The following is a 20637-nucleotide window of genomic DNA, read 5'->3' on the forward strand; positions in this document are numbered from 1 at the left end:
CGCTGCGGCAATGCAATTTTGATTGGAGACCCACGATCTCATGGTCCTTACTTAGACCGTGAATCAGGCTAATTGGGAGATGCAATTTACAAGTCTATATGTATATATATAAATATAAAAGTCTCCTCAAAAAGTTAGTCAACTCAGATATGCTCTTCAAAATCGTTGAATTGGTCAATAGTTTTGAGCTTGTGTTTGATCGAACCAGTCAGAATTCTGAAATGAGAGCAAAACATCTTTAGAAATAAATCTAATTAAATTTATTATTTATCTTTAAATAAGTTTAATTTTAAAATTATGAGCTAATTAAATCTTTACTCTTTTATTAAGGGCTCAAACAAGTAATAAAATTAAAAAATTATTTTTTATTATTTAACTATTTTGAATAAAAGTAAAAGGAAACAAAAATACTGAAATTTAATTAAACTTATATCCAAACAGCTTTAGCCACTAACCATTATCCACTTATAATTTCAAGCTATTAATTGTTATAAATAATAATCAATTTTATAGGATTCAAAAGTCAGTGATGGACATACACCAAATATATAGTATATACATTTAGGAGTTAAAAGTATTTATTAAGATAAAATATATATTTACTAAATTTAAATTTAATATAAAATCCCAAATAATTATAATTAAATTTACTAAAAATATAATTATAATTTATTAAAATTCAACCCATTAAATTTTTATAATAAAAAATTAACTCTATTTTTTTTAAAATTATATATAGTAATACATTAAAAATGAAGTCACAGTTTCACGAAAAAATATTAAAAAATTTTTAATTAATGATAAATATAAATTTCAATTATTTAAAAATTTTTATATGTAAATTTATTAATATATTTTATAAAAATAAATTATTTTATTCAAATATATTTTTAAAATATAAATTATAAATGAAGGCTTAATCAAATCGAGCTAACTTCAGTTTAAATCAGACCGTGACCGCGTTTATCTGAGCCCGATGGTTCTAGGTTGATGCCCGAGGGGACAAGATCACCAACTCTTCAAGAGCGCAATTTCGTAATTTCAGGACAGACCAGGGCTTCATCCACCAGCAAATCCTGCTTAATAAAATTCCTGTCTCGCCCATCTCTTCCTGGGCAATGCCTCTCTCTCTCTCTCACTAAAATCTCCATCTCCCTCCCCCCTCTCTCTCTCTCTCTATTTTCTCCTTCATTCTTCTTTTTCTTCTTCTTCTGCTAAAGATTGTCTCTTGCTCGCTTGTGTTCAACAATGTCGCTGGGCATAAGTGACCTGCAGCTGTCCCAGGTCCCCGGCGTTCGGAAATCACGTCCTTTGATCGTGGCGGAAGATGAAGCTGGAGACCTGGAGAACGTTAGGCTCCTCGACTCATATGAAAGTGGGGATAATTCCCATACAATTGTGATTGATGGGGAAGGAGAAGGAGAAGGAGAAGAAGGGATGAAGAGGATTCAGGTCAGAGTTACGGGGATGACCTGTGCTGCTTGCTCTAATTCCGTGGAATCAGCTCTCAAGAGCGTCAATGGGATTTTGAGAGCTTCTGTCGCCTTGCTTCAAAATAAGGCTGATGTCGTGTTTGACCCTGCTTTGGTTAAGGTTGGCGGTTCTTGGCTTTTTCTTTATCAAATCTTCAATTCCCTTTTCTTATTATTTGGATTGGATTCCTGTGCATTAGGAGCCGAGCTGGTTATAATTTTTGGAAGTATGCGTTGTTTTCAGTATTCTGAAATTTATAAGAAGAAATTTATTTTTCCTCGTCGTTGGAACTCCCTTCTATTCTTTATCTTGAATATATTGTTCATTTGGTTGAGTTATTTTATATCTTGTGATTTAGGTAATGGCTTGGTATGCTCTGTTGAAAGATTTTATTTGTTTTTATGTCCTGATGGTGATGAAATCACAGTTTCTAGTGTCTAGTGAGCATATGTAACGTTGGCTTGATTTATCTGCATCCAATAGTATAGATTGGTGTAAGTTTACGAAACTTATGAGTTCATTTTGTGCTCTGGGGCGTTGTATTTAGTACTTTCACTTGTGGGGTATTGTTTTGGTAAAATTTGGTTCAGTTTAGTCATAAAAGAGACTTTATGTCAGTGCAAAGTACCACAACAAAAAAAGAGATTGTGTATGTTGTGTTTGATTATGATCTATGGTGAGTTTAGAGTAGTAGTGTGATCATAGCGGGTGTTCTCAACCCGGGACATTTTTTAGTTGCTAAGCTGTTAAAATTTATTTTTACCATAATGGGGTGTAAGTAACTGATTTGTTAACTAATTTTCAAATTTTTGCAAGCATAAAAGCCTTCGTTTGACTTTTACTCTAGATTGGTCATGGTTGCGTAGTATATATGTTTCATTTGTTTGAATGCAATTCTTTTTCCCAATAAAATTCTTCATTGTTCTGTTGGAGACTATTTAATGTAATGACTATAAAGGAAATAAAATTGGACGTTTTTCTTAAGCAACATAAAAGACTTGCATTGACATCTGTATTGAAAATGGGTGTTTAGTTAAGGATTTCTCGTATATAATGGCACTCTATAGGTTTCTTTTAAAACTTTAGGCCTTACATTTTCAACTTGATGGCCTGGGGTTTGGGGCTTCTTCTATGGCTATGTTTAGTGAATACAATTCTCAGTTTCTCTTAGAAATTGTTAAAACCAACAAAAGTTATTTTCAACTTCATCTGAATTTCTAATTGTGTTGATTAGACTGCTTGAGTAGATTTGATAAGGTGGTAGCAGATACCTTACCAAAACAAGAGCAGGTTTCAAGGTTTTCACAACTAAGCTACTTCTTTTAGCTTATTATGTGGCCTTTCTGAATGGCATTTCCTAAGAATTATGATTCAAAAAAAAAATGTTAGCTAGATCAAGGTTTTTCTGAAGATTGGACGATTGTAACGGAATTATTTGCATGTTTATATATGTTAGCATCAATAACTGCTTGGCTTGATCATTTTTCTTGCACATGGATTGGACAGTGATGTATTTAACAAATGTTGTTAATTCAGGATGATGACATCAAGAATGCAATTGAGGATGCAGGCTTTGAGGCAGAGATTCTAGCTGAACCCAGTACATTCAAAACAAAGACAAGTGGAACTCTTTTGGGGCACTTCACCATAGGGGGTATGACATGCGCAGCCTGTGTGAACTCAGTTGAAGGTATTTTGAGAGATCTTCCTGGTGTTAAAAGGGCTGTAGTGGCCTTGGCTACTTCTTTAGGGGAAGTTGAGTATGATCCTACTGTAATTAATAAAGATGATATAGTGAATGCAATTGAAGATGCTGGTTTTGAAGCTGCATTTGTACAGAGTAATCAACAGGACAAAATCATACTAGGAGTTTCTGGGGTATTCAATGAGATGGATGTACTGCTTTTAGAGGGAGTGCTCAGCACATTAAAAGGGGTACGCCAATTTCGTTATAACAGGATTTCCAGTGAACTAGAAGTTCACTTTGACCCTGAAGTTGTTGGTTCTAGATCATTGGTTGATGGGATTGAGGGAGGAAGTGGTATGAAGTTTAAATTACATGTTATGAACCCTTATGCAAGAATGACTTCTAAAGATGTTGAAGAAACCTCCACTATGTTTCGGCTATTCATTTCCAGTCTGTTTCTCAGTGTGAGTACTTACATGATATGCATATAGTTTTGGAATCATCCATTTCTCATTTCTTTCTTTGCATGACATTATATTTTTTTTTGTTCATTGAAAGTTAGTATAGTGTCACTACATTAGTTTGTTCCTTCTAACATTTATATCTATTCATGCTTAAATAAAAACCTTCCTAGTATTGTATTTAATATACAAATTTTTCTACACACACCTGCATATTTTTGTGTTTGTATAATTATCTCAGTTTTTGTCTATGTAAGTATGTATGTCAACCTGATTACAAGAAACGCATTGAAATTTCTCTTTAAGAGACATGTCTCCTATTGGCCTCTAATTAGGGACATCCAAGATTAGAGGAAGCTTGTTGCCACATGTTGTTCTCCTCAGCATAAAAGAAATGCATGTAAATTACTTTTTATTTGTTTTTATCCTTATTAATATATTAATTGTTGATATTTATAAATTGGATCCAGATTCCCATCTTTTTCATACGAGTTATATGCCCTCACATTCCACTTCTATATTCTTTGCTTCTCTGGAGATGTGGACCCTTCGTTATGGGTGATTGGTTAAAGTGGGCATTAGTGAGTGTGGTCCAATTTGTTATTGGGAAGCGCTTCTATATAGCAGCTGGTAGAGCCCTTAGAAATGGTTCAACCAACATGGATGTTTTAGTTGCACTAGGGACTTCAGCATCATACTTCTACTCTGTTTGTGCACTGCTATATGGTGCAGCTACTGGATTCTGGTCTCCAACATACTTTGAAACAAGTTCCATGCTGATTACATTTGTACTATTGGGTAAGTATTTGGAGTGTCTTGCGAAGGGAAAAACATCAGACGCCATAAAGAAGTTAGTAGAACTTGCACCAGCAACAGCACTGCTGGTTGTCAAAGACAAAGGTATTTCTCTGTTCTTTTCTTTTCCATGTATAGTTTAGATTGATCCAAACTTTTCTCATGAAACTATGAGAGGATATTCGAATATATGATGCTTTTTTGTCGATCTTAATCGTGATTGTAGAGAGAGAGAGAGAGGGCGCCATTGAAGAATTAAGTAGTTCTAATATTCTTCATTATATAGGTGGAAAGTGCACTGGGGAAAGGGAGATAGATGCCTTACTAATTCAGCCTGGTGACACATTAAAAGTTCTTCCTGGTACCAAAGTTCCTGCTGATGGTGTTGTTGTATGGGGTTCAAGTTATGTTAATGAAAGTATGGTAACTGGTGAATCTGCACCTGTTTTGAAGGAGGCTAATTCATTGGTTATTGGAGGTACAATAAATCTGCATGGTGCTTTTCAAATTCAGGCTACCAAAGTAGGATCAGATGCAGTTTTGAACCAGATAATTAGTCTGGTTGAAACAGCCCAAATGTCCAAAGCTCCAATTCAGAAATTTGCAGATTTTGTAAGTGTCAATTACGTGGGTTTTATGTTATGTTTATACTATAATTCGGGCACAATGTTTAATGTATTTCATTCATCTCTTTTGTTTAGTGTTGGGGCGTGGGAAATGCAGTTTCTGTTGCATAAAAATCACACAAATTTAAATGCATATTTTTTGGACCAAGTAAACTAATACTTTCTTTATCAAACAAAATTTCTCACTGGAAGAAAAGTACCATCCATTCGCTGTTCTATGTTCTTGTGTGAAAATTTGTAGTATTTCTCATAACCCTTTCTTAGCTTGACCTTGACCTGTAAAATTCTAATTAAAGTTCTGTTTAAGTGACCATTCTTGTGATTTTTTCCCCTGTTGTGGAATTTGGAATTAGAAAATGCAAAACCTGCTTAAGCCTGCCTTATTGTCTTGCTTTCATTTTCCTACTTGTAGGTTGATGCTGCAATACTCCTTTTTTGGAGTATTTTTCAATTGGGCTGCGCATTACTTGATATATCATCAATAAGGGAGGGACATATGCAGCGAGTCTTTGTTTTTAATTTTTATTTTATTTTTAACTTACATGCCTGCTTTTATGTGCTTGTTCTCCTCTGAGTACGCTTAGATCTGGGATTAAAGGGAAACAAGAGGGCATTAACTGCAATCAGCCGAAGTCATCGTGATTATGTTTTGTTCTTTGTATATATGCTCTGTTTTTCTTTCTTTTTAACTTTTCCCCTTTTACTTAGGTCCTAAATCACTAATGATGGAGGTAAATAAATTAAATCAGATTCCCTTCTTATGTTACATATCTTTGTACCTTGCAGGTGGCAAGCATTTTTGTTCCTGCAGTTGTTGCTATGTCTTTGTTGACATTTCTGGGTTGGTATGAACTTAACTGCTTGTCTTACTCTGCTTATGATTGCTAGATTTGTGTTATTGAAATTCCTGTACCTTATATGTGGGTAATTTTATGATGGCTTGTAGGTATGCTGGTGGAACACTAGGTGCTTATCCAGATGATTGGCTACCAGAAAATGGCAATTACTTTGTTTTTGCCCTCATGTTTTCAATTTCAGTGGTGGTAATTGCATGCCCATGTGCTCTTGGCTTAGCAACACCAACTGCTGTCATGGTTGCAACTGGTGTTGGGGCTAACAATGGCGTGCTGATAAAAGGAGGAGATGCTTTGGAAAGGGCTCAGAAGATCAAGTATATCATATTTGATAAAACAGGGACTCTAACACAGGGGAAAGCTACAGTTACTACTGCAAAGGTTTTCACTGGAATGGATCGTGGAGAATTCCTTAGATGGGTGGCATCTGCAGAGGTGATTCCTTGTCTACTACTAATATCAGTGTCTATTTCCACATTCAACTGTTCATAAAACTGCATTATGTGTGTGCATGCCAACCAGAGCTCACTTTGTTTGATATGGTCTGGCCTTGTCCATCAGTTTTTATGCTATCTGATTCACAGTTTCATAAACTAAACTGTTCAAGATGCTGCAATGGAGGTCTGTGTTTTCTGGCTACAGGATAAAAGGGATGGGATTAAAGCCGTTATGATATATTGTGTTGAATTTATGTGATTAATTGGGTACTGATCTACAGGAAGGGTTGCCTCATTTACTGTTCACCTCTTCCATTATGTTTTGCTGTAGAATGTTAATGATTGATATTTCCCCTTTTCGGGTACCTGGTGTAGGCTAGCAGTGAACATCCATTGGCAAAAGCAATAGTGGAATATGCACGCCATTTCCATTTCTTTGATGAACCTTCCGCTACTGAGGATGGCCAGAACAACAGCAAAGAGTCCATAACCTCTGGATGGCTTCTTGATGCCTCAGCTTTCACTGCTCTTCCAGGAAGAGGGATCAAGTGCTTTATTGATGGAAAACCAGTTCTGGTGAGCTTATTAGGAGATGATATATATCTTAAATGTTCTCCTTTTACTTGAACTTTCGAAATATTTGAAGCTTTACAAATATGCAAGATAACCATTAGGCAACTTAAGGGAGGCTCTGGCTTTAACAGGTTGGCAATCGGAAGCTGATGACTGAAAATGGAATCACCATTCCGACACATGTAGAAACTTTTGTAGTAGAACTTGAAGAAAGTGCAAATACAGGCATACTTGTTGCATTTGATGACAACTTGATCGGTGTCTTGGGGGTTGCAGACCCACTAAAGAGAGAAACTGCTATAGTCATAGAGGGTCTTCATAAAATGGGTGTCAAACCAGTAATGGTGACCGGGGACAATGGAAGAACAGCACGTGCTGTTGCCCAAGAGGTTTGTGTATATACCTATAATATTTTGGTCCATTGACTTCTACTTTGAAATGCACGCACGTATAGAAGGAAGCAATTTGAACTTGTGAATCTTCTACTTCCTATTGATGCTCTATTTCCTGTTGACCTAAAGTTACCTATTACTAGTTTCCGCTATTGTTATAGCATTAGGCTCCGAGTTTCTACTGAGAGTTTTTTGTTTGACTTGAGTATATATAGTTAAGTATAATTGTCTGATTTTGTTTGCTTCTTATAGCTTTTGATTTAGGTCTTAATAACTCCTGACCCTTGTGATATTGTTTGAACGGTTTAGCTAGAGAAACTTAAAACATACCTGTTTCTGAGCAGGTGGGCATTCAAGATGTGAGGGCTGAAGTGTTGCCAGCTGGGAAAGCTGAAGTAATTCGCTCACTTCAGAAGGATGGAAGTGTAGTTGCAATGGTGGGTGATGGTATAAACGACTCTCCAGCTTTGGCTGCCGCTGATGTTGGGATGGCAATTGGGGCTGGAACAGACATTGCTATAGAAGCTGCAGACTATGTCTTGATGAGGAATAACTTAGAAGACGTAATCACCGCCATTGATCTCTCTAGGAAAACCCTCTCTCGCATTCGATGGAATTATATTTTTGCAATGGCTTATAACGTGATTGCAATACCCGTTGCTGCCGGAGCTTTCTTTCCTTTTCTAGGCATCCAGTTGCCGCCATGGGCAGCTGGTGCTTGCATGGCTCTCTCATCTGTAAGTGTTGTATGCTCATCTTTGCTTCTCAGAAGATACAAAGCTCCCAGACTTACCACAATATTAGAAATAACTGTAGAATAGAAAAAAAAAAAAAAAAAAGAAGCAAAGAAATAAAAGCTTTGTAGTACAGAAATTGAAATTGAAATTGGGAACAGAGCAAGGGAGGAGGGAAACCTGGAATGCCTACTTCTGTATATTTTTATTTCTTTTCTTTTCTTTACTGCTTATATGCCCTGAGGTGTAATATTACCATTCCATTCTTTGTAAATGACGCTTGTTGTACAAGTATTCTCATTGGTGTGCTCTTTTACATTGCTTTTCCCACTCAATCAAAGGATTTTGAGTTTTCTCTCGATGCCTAAATGTCATCTTTTTTGTTTTCTTGAAAAAAATAAAATAAAAGAAAAGAAAGGTATCTTTTTAAGAATAAATCAATGAGGTGCTATTAGACTACCGTTGCTGGAAAACTCCCATAATGCAGAAACAAATCAGAAAAGTAGAGAGGAAAAAAAAACTTTAAAGAATTTCTGTTGGGTTGGAAGAAGAACATATAGTTCTATTTATATGGGCTTCAGCTTACCAGATAGAAATTTTGATATAGTATGAGACTCTTATAATTAAACCTAATAGTAAAAAATTCCCAAAACCATCAGTGTCCTTCCATATTGGATCATTTTGTAAAATTTCTGTGACATAATCGAGTCAATTCCATAAATGTGTGTTTATATAAAATTGTTCATTTATTCGTTTTTTTTTTTTTTTTTGGCGTTACAATATGCCCATCTATCAATTAATTCAATACAAGTAAAAACGGAAAGAAAATGATGTTTTTTTTGAAAAAAAAAAAAAATCTAAAATGACCTTACCTTCAATCTCCAAATTCTGTTTATCTTCTCCCTAAATCATTGAATCATAGCAAATCTCATCAATGAAAGAATGGTAAGAGATGAGAAGAGCTTTTTTTAATTACAAAAGTTAAAAGATGTTTAAAAGATGTGCAGAGTTAGTGTTAGAATTTCCTACAACCAAATTCAAGAGGAAAAGCTCAGCTCATCTCATCTCTTCTCGTTCTGACTTTTCAACTAGTTGTGCTCTTACGAACAAATTCTCACTCTTACTCAAAACAATACATGCCAAAACCAAAAAAATGAAACTTTTGGTTCAAAATTTCTTTTACATATATTTCTTATTCTTACATAGGAGGAAAAAAAAAATTTAAGATACTTTTCTTAGACTTGGCCGAACTACACACACCTAAACCTAATTACATACTAAAATAACACATCAAACTCATAAGTATTAAAACATAATTTTAAAATATAGCCCAACATTCTAAAATAACTTAAAAGATAAAATATGGTCATAATACAAGTTCAAACAAAATAAAAAATAAAATAAGTGTTTAAGTAATAAAATATAGCAAACCTAACATAACAATGCTAAATAAATTAGATAATGCCATCTCCATTACAGACCTCAAACAAGGTGAGTAGTTTAAGTGTATCTTCAAACTCCACGAGATATTTGCAATGACAAACTCAGTCAATTCTTGTGTTACTTAGTTTTTAAATGTGTAAGTTCATAACTACTTCAAGTTTCTTAGTTTACTTCTTCTCATTGGTCCATTAGAAAGCACCAATGGATTCTTGCTCCCTTGATTCCCATACGATTGTGTTTGCTAGTTTATATCACAAAATTTCTTTTCATAATAGAAAAATGATGGATTTCATTCTTATACTAATTTAATTTTTTAGTCCATTTTTAATATTGTCTAAATTAATTTAGAAGTTTCGGTTTAAGTTTAATTTAACCTACACATTAATAAAATTAGTAAAGAATAATAATTTCATCCTGATTATTTCTTGGACGAATTTTGTTTGTTGAGTTCTTTCATTGTTCTATTAAATTCTTTCCTGAAACAAGCTATTGGTACATCCTGTAAGTTTTTTGAATTTACCTTTCTCATATAATATTCGTATAATAGAACAAAGTCCAAATAAGTCCCTCATAATTTTACATATGGTTTTTTAATCTGAAATGACTCGGGTATCTCATATGCAGGTAGTTTGAGTTTGATAACGCTTATATACTTGTATATTATATGAGAATATTAATATGTGTTGGCTCAAATTAGTTATACAATGAGGTAGAAGTTTATGTAAGGTTTGATTTGTTATTTTGAGTAAATAAGAATAAAGGTCCAACATTTCTGCATACTTACATTTTAATCCAATTTTGTAATTTTGATTTTTTTTTTGAACTAAAAGTGTAATTGCATTCAAATTTTTTAATTTTGATTTAATTAGCACAAGCTTTGCATTTTGGTGTAACTTTTAGCCAATATACAAATTCTTAAATTTAAAAATTCTTAATTTTAGTTTAATTGGCTCAATATTTGCATTTTAGTTTACTTGGTCCAACTTTTTTCCTCTTCTTTATTTGCTTTAGGAAGAGAAAGAAGATGAGATATCATATCATTCTCATGTTATTTTACTATTAATTTTTATCTTGATTTCACTTTTTGAAAAATTTTTTTATTTAAAATTTTTATTGGTGATGCGGAACTCAGGATTAACTCGTGATAAAAAATCCCATCACACAACTTGACAAAAAAAAAAAAAAATCTTCCAGCTCTACCATACCCCTAATAAACCAATGTGATTAGAAACGAAGATAATCAAGCGATTCCACCTAGAGAATGCCGCAAGAATTTCTTGATAAGTTAATTAAGTATGGAGGAAATTTATATTAGAATGCCACAAAGTTGAATCTTGATAAATTGTTAAATATGGAGAACAACTAAAGTTATAAGAATAAATTATCATTGTAAAGAAAAATATCAAATCTTTACTTCTTAACTTATTCTTTCTTACATACAAAATAAAGACTATTTATAGCAAAATATCTCCTAATCCTAGTTGGAATAGTAAAACAAAATAAATCCTAATTGAAATAGAAAAATAAGACAAATCCTAGTTGAAATAGAAAAACATAAGATAATCCTATTTAAACAAGGAAAGCTATATTTAATCCTAGTAATTTCACCCTTAATCCATATAGGATTATAAAAGATATCAAAACATACTAAAATATCTTATATATGAGTTTCCAAAAGTGAATTTATAATGATTGAAATTAGACCCATGAATTTTAAATAAATAGGCCAATTTTTTAAGGTAAAAAGATCAAAATTTCCCCTAAACTATACAACGAGAGTAAAAAATATTAAATTTTATCTTTAAATCCAAATTCACCCATAAATTATTATTAAAAGGTCAACTAAGACCAAATAGACTGAGGATACAAAAACACATAGGTGATGATCTTATTTGATTTTTAATGATAATTTAGAAGCAAATTTAGACTGAAAAATTAAATTTAGTATTTTATTTCCACTATACAATTTAAGGATAAATTTCACCTTTTATCCAATTTTATAGTATATGATATGATTATATGGTGTTTTCATTAATAAAATAACAATGAATTAAAATGGATTTTTTAATGGTTGGGTATAATTAGTCAACATTTTAAAAGTATAGAATTAAATTGGTCATTTTTAAAATATAAAATAAAATCATAAAAATTTATAAAGTAAATGATTTTTTGATAATTTTTTGTGTTATATTGTGATGTAGTAGAAATGATATGGCGATGATGTGATATCTCTGTTAATGGGTTAAGGAAAGTTTTAACGATTTAATACAATTTTTGAAAATTCGAAGTACATACTTAAACGGCTATTTTCAAAATACAAAGTATAATTGCAAAGAATTGTAAAATATAAAATTTTGTTTGGAAATTATCCTTAAGCCCTTGTTTAGTATGTATTTCTTATGAGAAAAGAACTGAATTTTATTAGTAGAATTCAATTCATTTCTATTAGTAAAAGAATTTATTTGTTTGAAATCAATTTAAATCTAATAGAATTCAATTCAACTTTTTATATTAAATAAATTAATAATAAATTTTTAAATTAAGCATAAATATTTATTCTTATAATCATTTTTATCACGTTGATTGAAAAATCTTTATTAATATTTTTATAATATTTAAAATCTGAATTTTATATATTTTTACCATTAAAAAAATTAAAAATTAAGATTTTTTAAATTAACAAAATAATATAATAAATTTCTTAATATTTATTATAAATACATTAAATATTAATAGTTAATATTAAATTAAATTAATTTTTTAAAGAGAAATTATTAATTTAAAGAAAAAATTAAAACTAAAATTAAAAAAAAAAAAGAAAGGATAAAAGGAAAGGAAAAGAAACTATAGAGAGCTAATTAAGTAATTTTGATGTAAATAGTTGATGCGCAATATAAGATCAACTCGTGATAAAAAATTTTGTCACATAATTTGATGAAAAACAAGGCAGAGATATATCTTCCAAGGATTGTTTTACTACACTTCTAATCAACCGAAATGAAGAAAATTAAGTGATTCCAGCTAGAGGATGCCATAAGATATTTTTGATAAGTTAATTAAGTATGGAGGAAATCCATATTAGAGCACCACAAAGTTAAATCTTGATAAGTTATTAGATAAGGGAGAAAAAATAAAATTGTAAGAATAAATTCTTATTAAGGAGAAAAATATCAAATCTTCACTTCTTAACTTCTTTTTGCCCTATATACAAAATAAATGATATTTATAACCAAATATATCCTAATACTAGTTGAAAAAGGAAAATAAAATAAATCTTAATTGAAATAGAAAAATAAGATAAATCCTAGTTAAAATAGTAAAACATAAGATAATCATATTTGAATAAGAAAAATTATATCTAATCCTACTAATTTGACTCTTAATCCATAAGGATCATAAAAGACATCAAAATGCACTAAAATATCTCATGTTTGAGCTTCTAAAATTGAATTTATAATAGCTAAAATTGGACCCACGAATTTTAAGTAAATAAGTGCATTTCTTTTTCTTATCTTTCAAAAGTGGTATTGAGCATGAATAATTCGACTTCTCGTAGAATAATTTATCGTGATTTTTTGCTTTCCTAGTTGAATGCTCAAAGAATATCACATCGTTTTTACACTTCAAGTTGTTGAAAAGTATTGTCCCTTATGCATGCATCAACTCCTCCTCAAGAAAATTCATACTCGAATCAATAAACATAATAGTGAGAAAAGAATCGGTGTACACATACTCATCTTTATGCTTGTATTCTTTAATAACAATCTCACAAGTAACTTGATTGTCATGATTTTGACTTGTTGAAGAAGCTTCTATATCAACTGCATAGATTTCTTCAATAGAATAATCCTCTTCATCATGTTTGGTTTCAATTATGATTTATTTCTCAAAAGACTTCTCCTTAAATATTGATAAAGGACTATTTAGACTCCGTTAAGAGTTTTAACCAATATCATTTGGCTAAGACGAAATAAGAGAAAAGATAGGCTAAAAGACGAAAAGTCTTATTGAGATTTCTCAAAGATTGAAAAGTGTGTTTTTAATAGTCAAGGGAGGCTATTTATAATAGAAATAAAACCATATGCAAAATTATGAAAATACCCAAAATATCCAAAAAATAATTAAAATGCAAAATTGACCTTCTAAACGATGGAATTTCCATATCGAACTTTGTGACAGGCCTTTGGTCCTTGTCACAGTTTTGAAAGTCATGCATCTCGAAATTCCCTTTTTGAAAAGCTATCGTGGGTCTCTATCGGATGTCGGCATCAAAAGTTAGGCCGGTCCAAGTCTGCCGTAAAGTCTAAGGCTAATTGCTCCATATCTGTAACGACCCGAAAATCAGGCCGCCACCGGCGCTAGGATCCAGATCGGCTTAAGGCCGCCGGGACCCGTAGCAAGCCAAACATACATCCCGTGAACCTGTTTAATCCCATACATGGTCAACAACATACATAAAAATTAAAACTTTTCTTTCATTCAAACATTTCTTTGCCAAGCCTAGCCTGTGCATGCACAACATAACATAAATCTCTCATTGGAGTCCTCATCAAATACTCCAATGGGGTAACATAACATAACATAGGCTTGGATTACATAATCATCATAAAAACATTATATCTCATACAAGACCATGTGTACAGGGAATACAACAGACTCTAGTCAAGCACATTATCAAACTTACATTACATCTCATACTTATACATTACCAACAAACCATGTCCACAGCTAAGCTATTACATAAACTTCTCTTACTCTGATGACTCCTCTAGCTACTCTGCACCTGCAAGACTGGGGTTAGGGGAGAGGGGGTGAGCTATAAAGCCCAATGAGCGGAAACTAAAAATATTTGCTTTAATTCCACCCTTTTTAGGTATATTATTATTCATTTTATTGTTATTATAGTTCCTCCATTTTTAGGTATATTATTCTTCTTTTTTTTATTATTATTATTAAACTTTTTCTTTCTTTTTCTTATTCATGCTTTCATGAAATGCAACACATCACAGCTAATCACATAAAGGATGGTATTGTCACCATTAGTCCTCAACATCTCCAAATGCCAGGGGCGTAGAATGGGCCTCACTGGTCTTTCTCTTACATATCATAACATTCCAAATGCCAGGGGCGTAGAATGGGCCTCGCTGGTCTTTCTCTTTCATAGTGCCAGGGGCGTAGAATGGGCCTCGCTGGTCTTCCATACATATCATCATAACATATCATCAGAGGACTATGGATCACCCAACAACCACCCACATCAACATCAATTTATGCAATGCAGCATATTCGTGAATTCTAATGCAAACATCCTGAAATATTGCATGGCATAATGATGCATGGGCAATGCTTTATGATTCATTCATTTATTCATTTATTCATTTACTTTACTTTAAAACTTAAGGAGTTGTTCCACTCACCTGGTGACTGAAGCTGTAACAACGAACTCTGAACGACTATCTCACAACCGGGGGTCTCGGTTCCTCGGGTCCGAACCTACACAGGTGGACTCAAATGAGGCACCAAACAACAAGAACATAACTCTAAACATACCCCCAAAAACCTCCTAAAAACACCTCAAAACACTCCTAGGAAGCATGCAAGAAAAGGCTGGACAGGGCACTTTCGGCGGCACCTTCGGCGGCCGAAAGTCCCTCCAGAGACGAAAGTCAGGCAGGTTCGGCGGCACCTTCGGCGGCCGAAACTCCCAGACAGAGACGAAACTCATGCATGTTCGGCGGCACCTTCGGCGGCCGAAAGTCTCGGACAGAGCCGAAACTCCAACTTTCGGGGGCAAGCTTCGGCAGCCTAAAGCTGCCTCTCAAGCCATGTTCGGCGGCCGAAAGTGCCTTCGGCTGCCGAACCTGGTTTCTGCCAAAGGGCAGAAACTTTGGCTCCTAAATGCACATTTGCCTCCCAACTCTCACATCATGCATATACTTCACCCAAATCATGCATACAAGTTCCTAGGGGCCTCAAAACATCAAATACCCCAACTACAACACTTCAAGCATACTCAAACATCATACATTGTTCAAAAATCACTTAAAACCTAACATTTGCTTAAAAACTCATACAACCCTATACATGCCATTCTACCCCATAAAATCACTTAAAACTTACTTAAAACACATGAGGAGCTTAAGATCGGCTCTTACCTCTTGAAGATCGAGGGTTGAGGAGATCTAAACTTGGAGATGGGAGAAGTTTCAACTTTTGGTCTCCAAGCTCCAAAACTCGTTCTAAGCTCAAAGATCTTCAAAACCAAAGTTATAAACTCGTAAAGATCATGGAAAAAGGAAGGAAAAACTCAAGATTGGAGAAGGATGGCGGAATGCTCACCTTGGCCGAAATGGGGAGAAAAAGCTCGCCCATTTTCGGCTAAGGGACCCTTTGATAGTGGCTGGCCAGGCCACGTTCGGGGGCCGAATGTGCCTCCGCATCCATGCAAATGTTCGGCGGCCGAACATGAGGTTCGGCGGCCGAACCTGCACTTCCCTCACTCATGCTTTCGGGGGCCTAACGTGCCTCCAAAACGCATGCATGTTCGGCGGCCGAACTTGGCTTTCGGCGGCCGAACCTGGGTTTTCCTCCAATGCTATTTTCATGCAAAACTCATTTAGTTTCATACTTTAAAACCATTAAAATCATGAAAACATTTTATAAAACATGTCTTTACCCTTCTAGAAGTTCCCGACATCCGAAATTCCACCGGACGGTAGGAATTCCGATACCGGAGTCTAGCCGGGTATTACATTCTCCCCCCCTTAAGAACATTCGTCCCCGAATGTTCCTCAACTAGTACATGCATAACATAAAACATAACATACATACTAAACACATAGAACACATAGATACTAACCTCTAAAAGAGATGGGGATACTGTTGGAGCATGGACTCCCGTGTCTCCCAGGTACATTCTTCTATATTGTGGTGGTTCCAAAGGACTTTCACCATCGGGATTTCCTTGTTTCTTAGCTTTCTGATCTGGGTGTCTATGATCCGCACTGGCTGCTCAACATAGGTGAGATCCTCTTGGATCTCCACATCAGGCTCACTAAGAACCTTGCTCGGATCTGACACAAACTTCCTCAACATGGAAACATGGAAAACCGGATGGATTCTTGCCATTGAAGCAGGTAAGTCCAGCTTGTACGACACATTCCCAATCTTTTGCAAGATTTCAAAGGGTCCGATGTATCGTGGGGCTAGCTTACCTTTCTTCCCGAACCTAACCACTCCTTTCATTGGAGACACCTTAAGCAATACCAGATCCCCCTCCTGAAACTCAACTAGTCTTCTGCGGATGTCTGCATAACTCTTCTGTCTGCTTGCAGCAGTCTTGATTCTTTCTCTGATTAATGGTACCACTCTGCTGGTGATCTCTACTAGCTCAGGCCCTGCCAAGGCCTTTTCTCCAACTTCTTCCCAGCAAACAGGTGACCTGCACTTCCTTCCGTACAAAGCTGCATATGGAGCCATCCCGATGCTAGCATGATAGCTGTTATTGTAGGCGAACTCTACTAAGGGTAGATGTTGCCTCCAAGAACCGCCAAAATCTAGCACACACATTCTGAGCATATCTTCTATTGTCTGGATGGTCCTCTCTGACTGCCCATCAGTCTGGGGATGGAAGGCAGTACTGAAGTCTAACCTGGTACCCATAGCACTCTGCAGACTCCGCCAAAACCTGGAAGTGAACTGGGGCCCTCTATCTGACACTATAGAAACAGGAACCCCATGCAGCCTGACAATCTCATCCACATACACCTGCGCCAACTTGTCCACAGAGTAGCCACTCCTGACAGGGAGGAAGTGAGCAGATTTGGTGAGTCTGTCCACAATCACCCATATGGAGTCCAATCTGTTGGACGTCGCCGGTAACCCTACTACGAAGTCCATAGCTATGTTTTCCCATTTCCATTCTGGGATCGGTAGCGGGTTAAGCATTCCAGCTGGCTTCTGATGTTCCAGCTTCACCCTCTGACACACTTCGCAGGCTGACACGAACTGTGCCACTTCTTTCTTCATCGCTGGCCACCAATAAACTTTCTTCAAATCTTGGTACATCTTGGTGGCTTCGGGGTGAATGCTGTATCTTGCATTATGAGCCTCTCTCATAATGTCTCCTTTTAGCCTTATGTCATCTGGTACACATAATCGACTCCCATAGCGGAGGATCCCCTTGTCGTCAAATCTGAACTCATCATTCTTGCCTGACTGAACAGTCCTGGCAATCTTCACTAACTCGGGGTCCTCATGCTGTTTCTGAGCGACTTGCTCAAGGAACATGGGTGTCACTTTCATCTGGGCCAATAAGGCACCTGTACCCGACAACTCTAACTGTAGCCCTTCTTCGATGAGCTTGTAGAACTCCTTTACTACTGGTCTTCGTTCTGCTGTGATGTGGGATAGACTGCCGAGTGATTTCCGGCTTAAGGCATCAGCTACAACATTAGCCTTACCCGGATGATACTGAATCTTGCAATCATAGTCACTTAGCAGTTCTACCCATCTTCTCTGTCTCAAATTCAAATCTCTTTGACTCAGGATGTACTGCAGGCTCTTATGATCTGTAAAGATCTCACATTTTACCCCATAGAGGTAGTGCCTCCACATCTTGAGTGCAAAGATTACTGCTGCCATCTCAAGGTCATGTGTGGGGTAATTCAACTCATGCTTCTTTAGCTGTCTAGAAGCATAAGCGATCACCCTCTCATTCTGCATCAGTACACAACCCAGTCCCACACGGGACGCATCACAAAAGACTGTAAAGTCCTCTCCACTAGATGGCAGTGCTAACACTGGTGCTGAAGTCAACCTCTTCTTAAGCTCTTCAAAACTCTCTTCGCATTGGTCGGTCCACAGAAATTTCTGATTCTTCCTGGTTAGTCTGGTCAGAGGAGCTGCTATCTTTGAGAAGTCCTGAACGAACCTCCTGTAGTAACCTGCCAAACCCAAGAAACTCCTGATCTCCGTCACTGAAGTGGGTCTAGGCCAGTTAACCACAGTCTCTGTCTTCTTGGGGTCTACCTCTATCCCATTCTCTGACACTACATGCCCCAAGAACGAAATGCTCCTTAGCCAGAACTCACATTTAGAGAACTTGGCATACAAGCCATGTTCCCTCAAAGTCTGCAAGACCAACCGCAGATGATGGGCATGCTCTTCTGCATTCCTGGAATACACTAAGATATCATCTATGAAGACAATAACGAAGTGATCCAGGTATTGACTAAATACTCTGTTCATGAGATCCATGAATGCTGCAGGGGCGTTAGTTAACCCGAACGGCATCACAAGGAACTCAAAATGCCCATATCTGGTCCTGAATGCTGTCTTTGGCACATCTTCATCTCTGATCCTCAGCTGATGATACCCAGATCTCAGATCTATTTTGGAGAAACAACCTGCTCCTGCTAGCTGGTCGAATAGATCATCGATCCTAGGCAACGGGTATTTGTTCTTGGTAGTAACCTTGTTCAACTGTCTATAGTCGATACAAAGTCTAAGGGATCCATCCTTCTTTTTCACGAACAACACTGGAGCACCCCAAGGGGAGGCACTCGGTCGGATGAAACCCTTGTCTACCAGCTCTTGCAACTGTTCTTTAAGCTCTTTCAGTTCTGCTGGCGCCATCCTGTAGGGAGGGATAGAGATCGGTCTGGTTCCTGACATCAATTCTATTTCGAACTCTATCTCCCTAGGAGGCGGTAAACCTGGCAGCTCGTCTGGGAAAACATCTAAGAACTCTCTAACCACAGGCACCGAGGCGGGCTCTCTGACATCTCTGTCTAGCTCTCTCACATGAGCTAAATAACCCTGACAACCCCTCCTGAGCAGCCTACGAGCCTGTAGGGCTGATATCAAACCTCTAGGTGTACTCCCCCTGTCTCCTCTAAAGACAACCTCTGACCCATCCTGACATCTGAACTTAACTACCTTGTCTCTGCAATCCAAGGTAGCACCATGGGTAGATAGCCAATCCATCCCTAGAATGACGTCAAAATCTGTCAAGTCTAGAACCACTAGGTCGGCGGATAGGCATCTTCCCTCTATGAAAACTGGACTGTACTGGCAGACTGACTCTGCCACTGACGGGTCACATTTGGGTCCGCTGACCCATAGGGGACACTCTAACCCAGAGACCATCAAACCCAACCTCTCGACCGCTCTCGGAGAAACAAAAGAATGGGATGCACCCGGGTCCATTAAGGCATAAACATCTGAACAACCAATGATGATATTACCTGACACCACGGTGTTGGATGCGTTTGCCTCCTGCTGCGTCATTGTGAAGATCCGTGCTGGAGCTGACGGACCTTCCCCTCTGTAAACTGATGAAGAAGAGGCTGACCCTCTCCCTCGGCCTCTGCCACTAGCCTGTGTTGCGGCTGAAGCTGCCGGCTGTGCTACGCTACCCGAAGTTGTCTGCTGGGGCTGTGCCGTAGGAACTGCCCTCGGACACTCCCAAGACATGTGTCCCTCTTGCCCACACCTATAGCAGGCTGTTGTCCCAAACCGGCATACCCCCCTGTGTAGCCTACCACACCTTGCACACACTGCATTATCAGCACCAGAGCTTGAGCCACTTCCTAATCCCAGACCTGATTTGATCTTGCTCCAGAACTTATTCTTCTTTGGTTTCTTAGTGGTACTGCCCCACTTCTTACTAGCTGAACTCAAGGATGAAGGGTCTATCCTTCCCCCACCTGGGGTCTTAGAACCAGAAGGCTGTGCCACTGACTGCTTGACTTTTCCCTCTATTACGGCACTAGCCTCCATTCTCCTGGCCATGTCTATAATGGCATGGAAACTTTCTCTATCAGCTGACTGAATCAAAGAGGAATACCTGGAATTGAGCCTCATGATATACCTCCTCGATTTCTTCGGATCTGTGTCCAGATGTTGCCCAACAAACGGCAACAACTCTAAGAATCTATCGGTGTACTCATCGACACCCATCTCATCTGTCTGCTTCAGCTGTTCAAACTCAATCACCTTCAGCTCCCTGGAACTGTCAGGGAAAGCCCATCCTGCGAATTCATTCGCAAACTCTTCCCATGACAAACTGTCCACCTTTGGTTTCACATAGTTCTTGAACCACTCTCGTGCCTTCTTGCATTTCAGAGTGAAACCAGCCATCTGAATGGCTCTACTGTCAT

General features: G+C 36.8%; 1 protein-coding gene across 1 annotated transcript; it reads left to right on the forward strand.

Annotated features, from left to right (window-relative positions):
• The first annotated feature begins 1046 nt into the window (after nucleotides 1–1046).
• LOC110603678 (copper-transporting ATPase RAN1) lies at nucleotides 1047–8393 on the forward strand. Its single transcript, XM_021741506.2, has 9 exons — nucleotides 1047–1593; nucleotides 3010–3624; nucleotides 4092–4521; nucleotides 4703–5028; nucleotides 5829–5887; nucleotides 5989–6331; nucleotides 6709–6909; nucleotides 7038–7295; nucleotides 7643–8393. The coding sequence occupies exons 1-9, from the start codon at nucleotides 1249–1251 to the stop codon at nucleotides 8117–8119; spliced, it is 3054 nt and encodes a 1017-aa protein (XP_021597198.1). The 5' UTR covers nucleotides 1047–1248; the 3' UTR covers nucleotides 8120–8393.
• Nucleotides 8394–20637: the final 12244 nt, after the last annotated feature.

This window comes from Manihot esculenta, chromosome 16 (genome assembly GCF_001659605.2).
Source record: "Manihot esculenta cultivar AM560-2 chromosome 16, M.esculenta_v8, whole genome shotgun sequence".
Taxonomy (NCBI): Eukaryota; Viridiplantae; Streptophyta; class Magnoliopsida; order Malpighiales; family Euphorbiaceae; genus Manihot; species Manihot esculenta.